This window comes from Palaemon carinicauda, chromosome 5 (assembly GCF_036898095.1).
Source record: "Palaemon carinicauda isolate YSFRI2023 chromosome 5, ASM3689809v2, whole genome shotgun sequence".
Taxonomy (NCBI): domain Eukaryota; kingdom Metazoa; phylum Arthropoda; class Malacostraca; order Decapoda; family Palaemonidae; genus Palaemon; species Palaemon carinicauda.
Window position 1 is genome coordinate 114372650 of NC_090729.1, and position 14727 is coordinate 114387376.

At 40.4% G+C, this 14727-nt stretch overlaps 1 protein-coding gene across 1 annotated transcript in view; it reads left to right on the plus strand.

The window, feature by feature from the left end:
• LOC137641413 (calcium and integrin-binding protein 1-like) overlaps positions 1-7149 on the plus strand; it is a 42107-nt gene extending 34958 nt beyond the window's left edge. Inside the window, exon 7 of the mRNA XM_068373945.1 lies at positions 5611-7149. Coding sequence (XP_068230046.1) covers positions 5611-5632 — 22 coding nt within the window. The 3' untranslated portion in view covers positions 5633-7149. The remainder of the gene's footprint in view (positions 1-5610) is intronic.
• Positions 7150-14727: the final 7578 nt, after the last annotated feature.

Here is a 14727-nt window from a genome sequence, read left to right on the forward strand (position 1 = left end):
CCACAAGGATGTATGCAAGAGACTTTAGGCCACCTGAGGCCAGCCAACCATAGATCTCTTCGCAACCTCGATGACCAAGAGGCTCCCAATATTTTGCTCACCAATCCCGGACCCAGTAGCAGTTCATATAGATGCCTTTCTCCTAGATTGGTCACATCTAGATCTATATGCATTCCCTCCGTTCAAGATTGTCAACAAGGTACTGCAGAAGTTCGCCTCTCACGAAGGGACAAGGTTGACGCTAGTTGCTTCCCTCTGGCCCGCGAGAGAATGGTTCACCGAGGTACTTCGATGGCTAGTAGACGTTCCCAGAACACTTCCCCTAAGGGTGGACCTTCTACGTCAGCCACACGTAAAGAAGGTACACCAAGGCCTCCACGCTCTTCGTCTGACTGCCTTCAGACTATCGAAAGACTCTCGAGAGCTAGAGGCTTTTCGAAGGAGGTAGCCAGAGCGATTGCTAGAGCAAGGAGAACATCCACCCTTAGAGTCTACCAATCGAAGTGGGAAATCTTTCGAAACTGGTGCAAGTCAGTATCCGTTTCCTCGACCAGTACCTCTGTAACTCAAATAGCTGACTTCCTCTTATATCTGAGGAAAGAACGATCTCTTTCAGCTCCCACTATCAAGGGTTACAGAAGCATGTTGGCATCAGTCTTCCGTCACAGAGGCTTAGATCTTTCCAACAATAAAGATCTACAGGACCTCCTTAAGTCTTTTGAGACCACGAAGGAGCGTCGTTTGGTTACACCTGGTTGGAATTTAGACGTGGTACTAAGATTCCTTATGTCAGACAGGTTCGAACCGCTACAATCAGCCTCCCTGAAAGATCTCACCTTAAAGACTCTTTTCCTGGTATGCTTAGCCACAGCTAAAAGAGTCAGTGAGATTCATGCCTTCAGCAAGAACATCGGATTCTCATCCGAAACGGCTACATGTTCTACAACTTGGTTTTCTAGCCAAGATCGAGCTGCCTTCTCGGCCTTGGCCAATATCGTTCGATATTCCAAACTTATCGTATGGTTGGAAATGAACTAGAAAGAGTCTTATGCCCTGTAAGAGCTCTTAAGTTCTATTTAAAACGAACTAAACCTTTACGAGGCCCGTCTGAAGCTTTATGGTGTTCAGTTAAGAAACCATCTTTGCCTATGTCAAAGAATGCTTTATCCTATTTTATCAGACTGTTAATACGAGAAGCTCATTCCCATCTGAATGAGGAAGACCAAGCTTTGCTGAAGGTAAGGACACACGAAGTTAGAGCTGTCGCAACTTCCGTGACCTTTAAACAAAATAGATCTCTGCAAAGTATAATCGACGCAACCTATTGGAAAAGCAAGTCAGTGTTCGCGTCTTTTTTATCTTAAGAATGTCCAGTCTCTTTACGAGAACTGCTACACTCTGGGACCATTCGTAGCAACGAGTGCAGTAGTGGGTGAGGGCTCAACCACTACAATTCCCTAATTCCATAACCTTTTTAATCTTTCTCTTGAAATGTTTTATTATTGTTTTTGGGTTGTCCGGAAGGCTAAGAAGCCTTTCGCATCCTACTTGATTTGGCGGGTGGTCAAAGTCATTTCTTGAGAAGCGCCTTGATTAGAGGTTTTGATGAGGTCCTGTTGTATGGGTTGCAACCCTTGATACTTCAGCTCCTAGGGGTCGCTCAGCATCCTAAGAGGATCGCGAGGCTCCGTAAGGAAGACGTACTTAAAAAGGCAGAGTAATTGTTTAAGTCGACTTCCTTACCAGGTACTTATTTATTTTATGTTTGTTATTTTGAATAACTGCTAAAATGAAATAAAAAATCCTTAGCTCATAATAATGTAAACAATTATTGCTGGTCTCTACCCACCCCCCTGGGTGTGATTCAGCTTATATAATCACCGGCTAAGTTTAATATTGAAAAATGTTATTTTTATAATAAAATAAGTTTTTGAATATACTTACCTGGTGATTATATATTAAAGGACCCTCCCTTCCTCCCCAATAGAGACCCAGTGGACCGAGGAGAAAATTGAGTTCTGTGTTTACATTGAGTACTGAGTACCTGCACGACAGATGGCGCTGTTGAAGTACACCCCCTACCTGCATAGCGATCGCTGGCGGATTTTTTACGTAGAGTTTTCTGTCGAGCAACAGAGTTGCAGCTTATATAATCACCGGGTAAGTATATTCAAAAATTTATTTTATAAAAATAACATATTAACATGAAAATAAAATGTTCAGCATTAAATAATGCACTTCTAACAGATGTCCAGAGTAATGTGGCAAATGCTTTCTCAAAATTCGTGGATACATAATATTGTATTATATTTTTGTGTGGTAGTTCTCCAATCTTTCTTCAGCATAACATTATTTTTTTTTATATCCTCTGTCAGAGTTGAAAGGTTTTCCTCTTGTTTTCAGATGGCTTTTGCACCATCTCATTCCACCAACATATCTCTGTATATCCACTGTACCATATAATCCCTTCCATATATCACACCATGTACATACCTCCTGCCTGTGGTGTCCTTTCTTACTGAATTTTCCATCATGTAATTTTTAATGCCATATTTGCCCACTTTCTTCACGGTATATATATATACAGTAGGGTCCCGAATTATGCAAGAATTTGGTTGATTAATGACCTCGCGTAAATGGAAAATCGCGAATTTCGAAACACACAACTAACAGAAATAATTCCATTGCGGCCATGGCAACCAGCAATTTGCCTATTCAAATGTGTTTACTACCCATTTCCAATACTTTCTTTGTACTATACTGTATTTCTTTATAATATCAAATTGTTCTTGTAAATAAATAAAACATTTAATATACTTTAAAGTTCTAATAACTTGAAAAATGGTTAAAATTACAACCAGGATAGGTGTAAACACCATATATTTCCCGTTATAACACAACCCAAAATACAGACAAATTTTAATGTTTGTCATATCTATTGTATAATACAACTGGTGAATAGCAAAACCATCACTCTATAGACTAGCTTGTTGTATGATTGAAAAGCCAGAATTATCAAAATAAAGGCGATTTTATATCATGCGTTTCCTAAACACGCTAAAAAGCACAATAGAAAACGACAACCAATGTTTTGTTTACGTTTATCTCTGATCACAACGAAGAAACAGACGCATTTATACATCTGTGTTTTTGAATTGACAGCAATTTTACCAAGTATAGATTATATGTTGAATTTGTTATTACCAATGTTCTAATTATTTTTTATTAGAACTTTCAAATAAATGAAATGAATGCCATTTATGAAATGTTTTTCTTTATGATGCCGCCTGAAACGGAAACCTTCCATTTGTTTACGCTCCATCTTCGATCATAATAAACAAACGAATGCATTAAACACACATAATCTAAGTCATAACTAATGATATTACAAACATTTAGTAAACATTATGTTATTACAAATATTTTACTTACCGTATCCATATAAATTCCTAAATTCGTAGCAAAGCTGGAAATTTTTTTTTCCTTATGCGTTAATCCACAATAGCAAACTGCCGCTAATGACAGAGTGATAACTTACGATAATTCTAAACTGTTACGAAAGATAATTGTCCTTTCCATATCCAAAATACTTTTCCTAACTTCAGTTATAAGTCAACTTGTACCCACCTCAATTATAGATCCATATGCAAAAAAGGTAAAAGAAGAAAGTACTAAGCCTATTTTTAAAGTCACCGAACAATTAGGTTACCGCTATAACGTTCGATGTGAGAGAGAGAGAGAGAGAGAGAGAGAGAGAGAGAGAGAGAGAGAGAGAGAGAGAGGATGGTTTTAAAGTACTAAACAATAAATATGATAGGTTATAACACATTGGTGTTTATGTAATATTAACTGTATAGATGGTTTGAATAAGTTAAGAAATGGTGTAAACAATTCTTTGTTATTGTATTCGCGCGGAAGCTAGACATCAGCTGATGTGATCACAGCCAAAAGTAAAACAAAAATAAGTTAGCAATACTCGATTTTTAAAACACACCCGAAATTTAACAACATAAGTACATGTTTTATTATAGCGCAATTGACATTTAAAGAGTAAAAATTTTCTGGAATAGAATGGTGTTTCCTAAAAAAATAGTGGTTTGCGGACGAAATCGGTTACCGTATTTTAAGCTATGATTGAAATGGATGTATACACGGTATAATTTTTTCGTTTTGTATTTAATTGACACTTCAAGAAAACCGATTTTGGTTTCTTCATCTATTTGTAAGTATTGTATAACGAGAGAGAGAGAGAGAGAGAGAGAGAGAGAGAGAGAGAGAGAGAGAGAGAGAGAGAGAGAGAATCAGCTGTTGTAATTGAATGTCGTGTTTTTGTTTCGTGTACCCCCTGAAGCGAGGAATTGATCGCCACAACTAACAATATTCATGTTAATTTCATTCTTAAACTCAAGTTGCCATATGTGAACTATGGTTTTATTTCTTACGGAGAGAGAGAGAGAGAGAGAGAGAGAGAGAGAGAGAGAGAGAGAGAGAGAGAGAGAGGGGATTTCTGCCATCAAATCTCTCTCTCTCTCTCTCTCTCTCTCTCTCTCTCTCTAGATTTTATTTTAAACAGTATACATTTGATTTGCAAACATTTGTTTTGTAGAGTAGACGGTAAAATAAAATCTAGAGAGAGAGAGAGAGAGAGAGAGAGAGAGAGAGAGAGAGAGAGAGAGAGAGAGAGGGGGATTTCTGCCATCAAATCTCTCTCTCTCTCTCTCTCTCTCTCTCTCTCTAGATTTTATTTTACCGTCTACTCTACAAAACAAATGTTTGCAAATCAAATGTATACTGTTTAAAATATGACAAAATATTGACGACTCGTTACCGAAGTTTAGGCTATTCACTGCCGATAAACGAACCCAGTCTACTCGTGAAAACCTTGAACGCCCAGAGGGAAAAATAAGGCTTTTAAATATACTGTACTAAACAAAAATAATGCTTTAATATACCATCATTAACACTACCATTACAATTATCGTAAGGTTGGAGAAAGATAAAGATTGCCGAGAACGTAACCACATTTCTGTTTACATTTTGTCAGCTGGACTCGCACAGTTAACAGTTGATTTCATTGTTGATGTGGAATTTTATCCTTAAATAGGCTATTCATTATGAAATTATGTTAATGAAATGTAATGTTAATATTGTTTTGTAACATTTATTATAAATCACCGTATTTAGGGCTACCAATATACTTAAAAAGACAATAGATTTGATACATTTTGTAGTGCTTGACTCGCGAACTTTGAACAGCCTCGCAGATACAGAAAATTTATTTTTGAAAAATAGCGATCGCGGAAAAGGGGAATCGTGTAATTCAAACACGCTTAATTCGGAACCCTACTGTATATATATATATTTTTTTTTTTGAGTTATGATGACTTATTGGTTCCAGCAGAGTCTTATTTCTGTTTCTCTACCTTTGTTTTCTGTCTGCAAAGTTCTTCAATCCTTGAAGCTCTAGATGCCTCTTGCAAAAAGACAATGATTGACAGGTTACAACTGTGCTCATTTTCTCTCTTAATTCAGGCCCTTCATTACAAATTAAACTTTTGCTGTGATATGCATATTTTATTCATCTGTTTATACAGTTTTTCTACTTTTCAGCTCATTCAGGATTCGGCTGTGATGAAAAGGAGGGCGAGCAGAATGGTGTATTTTTATCGCATTACCTTGTACTTCCTTCTCATCTTTATTGAATATGGAATGAGTTATGGACAATCTTGAATCAGCAGTTATTTCAATCAAAGTATTGATATTATATTTTAATGTATTGTGTTATGCTATATATATACAGATATATATGCATGTTTTAAATGTTGATCTGATACCAAAGATCTTTTAGTATTATAGAACAATTACCTTAGAAATATTTCTCAATTCATTTATTCTTTATAACATGAATGTAATTACAGTACAATTTGTTAATCTCTACATATACATTATTATGATGCCTGTGTACTAAACCTCTACTCTTTGTAAATTCAAAATAAGTAATACATGCAATTGAAGGTTGTATTGTTAACACTGAGGACCCAATGATGCATTCAGTGCGTCGCCCGTTCACATAGCCGTACGAAAAATGTATTCAGCGTTTTAATGCAGTTTTCAATGTAGGTACAGAAGGTCCTCAGCTTACAAACATTCGGAGACACAAGCACAAATCCACCTGAAAATAACAAAGATCACTTCACTTCACTTCCACTCCCAGGTAGGCTTTCAGCCTGTCAGTGGAATCAGTTGTCTTCTCCACTCAATTCTGTTTTCAAAAATTCCCTCTCTCTCTTCTCAGCTGTTCAATTGTTGGCATGTTGTTCTTTGTCAGAATCTCTTCAGTTCCATCCCTCCAGCGTTTACGTGGTCTACCTCTTGATCTCCTCCCACCAGGCGTCCAGTCCCATCTCCTCCTTGCAATTCTATTTCCATCCATTCTCATTAAATGTCCCAGCCATCTCAGCTGTCCCTTCTCAATCTTGTTCAACATAGGAGATACCCCAACCATCCTTCTAAAATCTACATTTCTTATTCTATCTCTTCTTGTTTTATGCATTATTGTTCTCAGGCTTTTCATCTCTGAAGTTTGTACTCTGAAAATAACAAAGATAAGATAAAGAAATGCTATAATAAAACAGTGTTGTATCATTTAACTCTTTTACCCCCAACGCTATTTGGAACTTTCCAACCCTAAACCCCCAGGCGTTTTTTTTTCTTTTCAAGCACATTTTGCAATATATTTTTTTTAAATTGCTCTAACAGCCTCAATTTTTGTCATAGAGTGCTCAGGTTGGTCTCATTATTTTGGAAAATGCCTGAAGTTTCTCATAAAGTTATCAAAAATATGCACAAAAATGTAAAAAACAGTTTTTTGCAAGGACGTACCGGTACGTCCATGGGGGTAAAGGGATGCGTTTTGTGAAACGTACCAGTACATCCATTGGGGGTAAAAGGGTTAATACAGTAAGCAAAACAATATTTGTAGTAACCTGATACTGTATTTGCTATGAAACCTGACCCTGATTATTTGTTGACTTTCATAGTTCGAAATCATAGTCATGGGATTCAGGTTAGGCCTACCCTAGGCCAAGATTTAACAAAGTCGGACTTACGAACAATTCAACTTACAAACAGCTTCTTGGAACCAATTAAGTTTGTAAGTTGAGGACCTGCCGTAGGTTGACACATGATGTCATTTGTCACCCTAAAAAAAGTTTGCAAGTCACGAGCCTGACAGCTATTTTTTTCATATTTGGTATCACCAGATGTTCAGGATAATTTGAATACAGTACTTTAGTATTTTGTGTTTAATGTTTTGTCGTTCTTGATGTACTCGCAAAAATTTTTATGCATATTGTTTTTCTTTTTCTGTATTCTCAAGTTTTGTGGAAGTGTGGTTCTTAGAACACACCAAAGACAGTGTAGGTGATGGTCACTCATTATACAGTATACCCTAATTGCCTTTCTTCCATTTTCTTTTGAGCATTTTGCACATATTTTCAGTTCTTTGTATTTGCAAGATTCGTATTTTGATTAAATTTATCTAAACATTGTATCTATCAAACAAAATGGTTATTTTACGTAATATACAAATGTTTGAACATAAGTTTAAGTAAGATTTGAAATTTTATTGAAGACTTTTACAGATATATCTGAATGAATAAATGCGGATAACTTTGTCTTTCATATTTCAACAAATTATGTGAAACTTCAATATGAAAATTGCCAAATACAAAATTTTCAATATTAAACTTACCCGATAATCATGTAGCTGTCAACTCCGTTGCCCGACAGAATTCTATGGAGGGATACGCCAGCTATCACAATACTAGAAGGGGGTGTACTTACCAGCGCCACCTGTGGCCAGGTACTCAAGTACTTCTTGTTGACACCTCCTCAATTATTCCTCTGTCGTGCTTCCGGCAAGACGTTCTGGGATACGCTTATGTTCTTGGAGTATTTTCACGACTTTGGTGAAGTATTTCTCTTTGATTTCGGCTGTCGCTTTACTGGAAACTTCTATATTAGCTTAGTTAGCTTTTGGAATTAATTTGATTAATTATGGTGACGAAGAGAGTATGAACTCTCTTTCACCTTTCAATGGCCGACCCTTCCCTTAGACGGAAGTGTTGGTGTCTAAGAGAGTATAGACTCTCTTTCTTAATTTTGCTTAACAAAAGTTATAGATTTATTTTATATCTCTCCGCCTCTTATACGCCTCTTCGATTAACTTCCTTTTATTATAAACTTATTAAAATTAATTTTTATATTTGTTTATATTCGACCTTCCTAATAGTAGGCGGTCTTTTCTTGGTACCGAAGTTAATTAACATTGAGCCCGTCATTTCGGTTTTACCTGTTAACATATTATGCTATTTTAATGTCTTTGAAAGAATTTCTTTGATAGTCTAGTACTGTTTTCAAAGTTGAACTAACGTTTTGTTTTGTCTCTGCAGTTGTTGACGTTCAGAACGTTCAACTTGCACTCTATCGTTACGATAGAGAAAGAATTTTCACGGTTTCACGTTGCAGTAAGAGTAACCGTGTCTAGCGTTTTGTTCATTCTTTCTTAACTTAATGGTTTTGATCCTAATAAAGGAACTTTTCATTTTGGGAAATATTTCAGTTTTTTCCTTTAACAATAATATGTTTTAACGATATATATGATTGGGCTCTTCTCTCAGGTTCTAAGTCAAGAGAGAGAGAGAGAGAGAGAGAGATAGAGACGGAGGGAGAAAGAGGAGGATAAACGTTTCATTCAAGCCTGCCAGGCGTACGAGTAACGTTGTTATCGTTTTTGCTCTTCTCCCTAGTCTCTTTAGGGGAAGAAAGTAAACGTTTCTAGAGTGATCTAGTGTTTAGTCTCTTTCCAGCCACTGATTTATTTATCTTTCATTAGATTTTTCTGTTACATTGTAATTCTGTTTTCGCAATTACTAACTTTTGAGAAAGGATAGAATTGCGTGTTTCAGGTACAAACCACTTAAAGTTTCGAGTTCAGTGAAATAAGTGCAAACAGAAAATCAAAGTGATAAGTGATTAGCGCAAAGTGTGTCAGTGTTGTGCGTGAGGGTACTTCTGTGCGCGCCAGTCGTCCTCCCAGTCCGGGACCTCTTGCAAGCTCCCAAGCCCAGGGGAGAAGCAATGTCGAAGGGCATAAGGGTTCAGCAGGCCTTGATCGGCGCACAGAAGTATCCTCGGTGGTTGTGGGCGTGTCTTACCGAGACCGTCACTCCCACCCGCAGACGATTGAGCCCTTATTTTGCTCGTCTGCAGAAGAAATTTAGGGGAGAAAACGCTGGTCTCAGGTCTCAAGACCTCTTAAACGTAAAGTCCAGACCTATGCCAGACGTACGAAGTTAGAGTTCAACAACCCGGATGCAGTCATTGGGTTAGCTCTGACTCTCCTCAGTCATCAGTTGAATGCACTCCGCCTAAGAGGAGTAAGGTTCTGCCGCAACAGATCTCTGCTGTTAAGGCTTTACCTCAGCAGACCTTAGTGTCTGCCGACCCCAAGTTGACTCTACTGCAGTCCATGCAGTCACAACTTTCGGTCTTGATGCGTGAGTGTCGGGCTGAGAGTGTTGCGCCTCCGCCTCCGCCTACACTCCCTCCGCCTGCGCTCGCTCCGCCTGCGCTCGCTCCGCCTGATCGCAGTACCACCTGCCAGGCGTACGATGTTGAGCCACGTTCTGAGTTTGCTGTTCCCAGTGGTGTTCAGCCTCCGCCTTCTTTAAGACAACCTTTACAATGGGATCAGGAGGATTATACCTCTCTTCCTCCGCCTCCACTTGCTGCTCCACCAGTGATGCAACACTCGGTTGAGGTACAACAACCTCTCCCGTCCTTGAGTCAGTCTCCTCAACTCTCGCTGCAGCGAGCTCAACCCTCCACAAGGCAAGCACCACTACACCTTAGCCTTGCGCCTCAGGAGCCTCAGCTTGCGAGACATTTACCTTGTTCTGCGCAGCCTCTACCTCATCGCGCTCCGCTCACACCACAGGAACAGGAACTTGCTACTCCGCTTCCGCCAACCGCTCAGCAAGCGCAACCCTTGGGTTCAGCCACTCATGCCAGGAGTCAGCCTCCTCCACCCATGCGCCTACCTTCTGCTACTTCCTTTGTTCAGCCTTTGCAGACTGAGCCTCAGGTGTTCCCTCAACAGAGTCTTGAAGAGGAAACCACAACTATTGTTGTTCCAGCTCGTTCTGACTCTGCTGTTCAGCATACCTTACCTCCATTTTCAAACCTTATGATAATGGAGGTTATTTGTATTACTTATAAAAATATATTTGTATTCCTTGCAATATATTTTTAACAATATCGCAGAATATGGCAAAAATATATGAATCATGAGTTATGAATGTAAGGTAAATATTATGTTGATATTTAAACCCCATGCAAGCATGCATAAAGCACTCTAGCACTGGTCATGGAATTTCTGAGAAATGTTAAACGCCATGCACACGCTCTGCTTACCTTACAGCATGCTCTACATACAGCATGCTCTGCTTACAGCATGCTCTGCATACTACATGCTCTGCATACAGCATGCTCTGCATTCAGCATGCTCTGCATACAACATGCTCTACATACAGCATGCTCTGCATACAGCATGCTCTGCATACAGCATGCTCTGCATTCAGCATGCTCTGCATACAACATGCTCTGCATACAGCATGCTCTGCATTCAGCATGCTCTGCATACAACATGCTCTACATACAGCATGCTCTGCATACAGCATACTCTGCATACAACATGCTCTGCATACCTTACCGCATGCTTCTCAGTCACACATCTTTGGTTGTTGCCAACTCACTAGACTGTCAAGCAGTTTCATAACGTTGCCTTCTAGTCTGCTGCTTTTGCACCAGTGAACCCTCACTGAGAGAACTTAGCTTTTCTAGGATATGGTCCCTGTAGATGAGAAAGTTCTTTTCTCCCTCCTTCTGATATTCCCTTGAGGACTCTGTCATTTGGAGGGAGCCTTTAGCTGCATAGCCTCTTATGGACTTTTATTTAAGCATAACATGCTTCCAGGGAAGGTAATGGTTCCACTTCAGTCGCTAATCCCGTCTGTTACCACACCTGCTCCCATAGTCCTTGAGCTGTGTTGCAAGACATGCAGTCCAAGCTTAGTCCTTGTTAGAGGATTTTTTGTTTACGGAGTCAATGTGTCACGGGGAAGACGTTCAACAACCAACAGAAGTGACTTGTTGTGACGCAGTGCGGCAACCTCAGCAACCCGATAAGGAGTTGTCTGTACGACCCAGACAGTCTAGACAGATTCGGGTTGTCACTGTACTTCCTCGCTTGCCCATGATTGACAGTTCACAGACTGTGCAGCAGTACCATGATCTTGTGTCCGGCTCCGTCAGACGACTGGCTTTTAAGAGCTCCCACAAGTCGTCGCTGTCTGGAGATTTTCAAATGGACTATGGATCTGACCAAGGAACTGGGCCTCCTGGTCAATTTTGAGGAGTCTCAGCTCGTTCCATCCCAGACCATTGTCTCCTTGGGTATGGATCTTCAGAGTCGAGCTTTTCGGACTTTTCCGTCGGCCCCAAGGATCTTCCAAGCCCTAGAATGCATCCAGAGCATGCTGAGAAGGAACCGATGCTCAGTCAGGTAGTGGATGAGTCTAACAGGGACACTTTCATCGCTGGCCCTGTTCATCGTGTTAGGGAGACTCCACCTCCCCCCCCCTTCAGTATCATCTAGCTGCTCACTGGATAAAGGACATGACGCTAGAGACGGTCTCAGTTCCTGTTTCCGAAGAGAGGAGGTCTTCTCTCGCGTGGTGTAAGAACAGCTTTCTTCTCAAGGAAGTCTACCTTTGGCTGTTCAGAAACACGACCGCCGTCTCCTCTCGGACGCATCAGACACGGGCTGGGGTGCGACTTTGGACGGACAAGAATGCTCGGGAACATGGAATCAGGAGCAAAGGACACTTCACATCAATTGCAAGGAGTTGTTGGCGGTTATTCTGGCCTTGATAAACTTCAAGTCCCTCCAGCTTAACAAAGTGGTGGAGGTGGACTCTGACAACACCACAGCCCTGGCTTACATCTTCAAGCAGGGAGGGACTCTTTCGTGGAAGTTGTTCTAGATCGCAAGGGACCTACTCATCTGGTCTAAAGATCGAAAGCTAACTGGTAACGAGGTTCATTCAGGGCGGTATGAATGTCATGGCAGATCACCTCAGACGGAAGGGTCAGGTCATCCCCACAGAGTGGACCCTTCTCAAGAATGTTTGCAACAGACTTTGGGCCCTGTGGGGTCAGCCAACCATAGATCTGTTCACTACCTCGATAACCTAGAGACTCCTGTTGTATTGTTCTCCGATTCCAGACCCAGCAGCAGTTCACGTGGATGCTTTTCTGCTGGATTGGTTCCATCTCGACCTGTATGCATTCCCGCCGTTCAAGATTGTCAACAGGGTACTTCAGAAGTTCTCCTCTCACAAAGGGACACGGCTGACGTGGGTTGGCTCCGCTCTGGTCCGCGAGAGAATGGTTCTTAGAGGTACTGCAATGGCTGGTCGACATTCCCAGGACTCTTCCTCTAGGAGTGAACCTTCTAAGTCTACCTCACGTAAAGAAGGTACACCCAATCCTCCACGCTCTTCGTCTGACTGCCTTCAGACTTTCGAAAGACTCTCAAGAGCTAGGGGCTTTTCGAAGGAGGCAGCCAGAGCGATTGCCAAAGCAAGGAGAACATCCACTCTCAGAATCTATCAGTCTCAAGGGGAAGTCTTCCGTAGCTGGTACAAGACCAATGCAGTTTCCTCAACCAGTACCACTGTAACCCAGATTGCTGACTTCCTGTTATATCTAAGGAAAGTAAGATCCCTTTCAGCTCCTACGATCAAGGGTTACAGAAGTATGTTGGCAGCGGTTTTCCGCCACAGAGGCTTGGATCTTTCCACCAACAAAGATCTACAGGACCTCCCTAGGTCTTTTGAGACCTCAAAGGAACGTCGGTTGTCCACTCCAGGCTGGAATCTAGACGTGGTCCTAAGGTTCCTTATGTCATCAAGATTTGAACCTCTCCAATCAGCCTCTTTTTAGGACCTCACATTAAAAACTCTTTTCCTCGTGTGCTTGACAACAGCTAAAAGAGTAAGTGAGATCCACGCCTTCAGCAGGATCATTGTTTTCACATCTGAAACGGCTACATGTTCCTTGCAGCTCGGTTTTTGCTAAACGAGCTTCCTTCACGTCCTTGGCCTAAGTCGTTCGAGATCCCAAGCCTGTCCAACTTGGTGGGGAATGATCTGAAGAGAGTACTTTGCCCAGTTAGAGCTCTTAGGTACTATCTAAAAAGGTCTTAACCTTTACAAGGACAATCAGAAGCCTTATAGTGTGCTATCAAGAAACCTTCTTTTCCAAGTTCTAAGAACTCAGTTTCTTACTATTCAGGCTTCTGATTAGAGAAACACATTCTCATCTGAAGGAAGAAGACCTTGCTTTGCTGAAGGTAAGGACACATGAAGTGGGAGCTGTGGCTACTTCAGTGGCCTTCAAACAGAACCATTCTCTGCAGAGTGTTATGGATGCAACCTATTGGAGAAGCAAGTCAGTGTTCGCATCATTCTATCTCAAAGATGTCCAGTCTCTTTACGAGTACTGCTACACCCTGGGACCATTCGTAGCAACGAATGCAGTAGTAGGCGAGGGCTCAGCCACTACATTCCCATAATCCCATAACCTTTTAACCTTTCTCTTGAATACTTTTTATGGGTTGTATGGTCGGCTAAGAAGCCTTCCACATCCTTGTTGATTTGGCGGGTGGTCAATTCTTTCTTGAGAAGCGCCGAGGTTAAAGGTTGTGATGAGGTCCTTTAGTATGGGTTGCAGCCCTGTATACTTTAGCACCTTTGAGTTGATTCAGCCTCCCAAGAGGAACGCTGCGCTCAGTAAGGAAGACGATCTTATTAAAGGCAGAGTAACGGTTCAAGTCGACTTCCTTACCAGGTACTTATTATTTCATTGTTATTGTGGATAACTGATTATATGAAATACGGGATACTTAGCTATCCTTTAGTCTTGTACACTGGTTTTTCACCCACCCCCCTGGGTGTGAATCAGCTACATGATTATCGGGTAAGTTTAATATTGAAAAATGTTATTTTTATTAGTAAAATAAATTTTTGAATATACTTACCCGATAATCATGATTTAATCGACCCTCCCTTCCTCCCCATAGAGAACCAGTGGACCGAGGAATAATTGAGGAGGTGTCAACAAGAAGTACTTGAGTACCTGGCCACAGGCGGCGCTGGTAAGTACACCCCCTTCTAGTATTGTGATAGCTGGCGTATCCCTCCATAGAATTCTGTCGGGCAACGGAGTTGACAGCTACATGATTATCGGGTAAGTATATTCAAAAATTTATTTTACTAATAAAAATAACATTTTTTATATTTTCTCATCTTCGAAGCCGTTATAGCCTAAACTTTGTGAAAGTTAATATTTTGAATTCATAATACTTATAGTTTTTAACTACATTTTGTTCATTTTTTTTATTGGGCTTGAAGATTAAGAAACTTACTGATTTTAGTCACAACTTGATGTAGAAATCATAACTTGATATGCAGTACTATAAAAGTCAGAAGCTATACTGTATAAATGCTGTGTTTACAGTACAGAATTGATATTTTCAGATTTATAGTTCATACAGGTACAGAATTTGCTCTTGAATATTTAACATTTCAACAGTGCTGTACT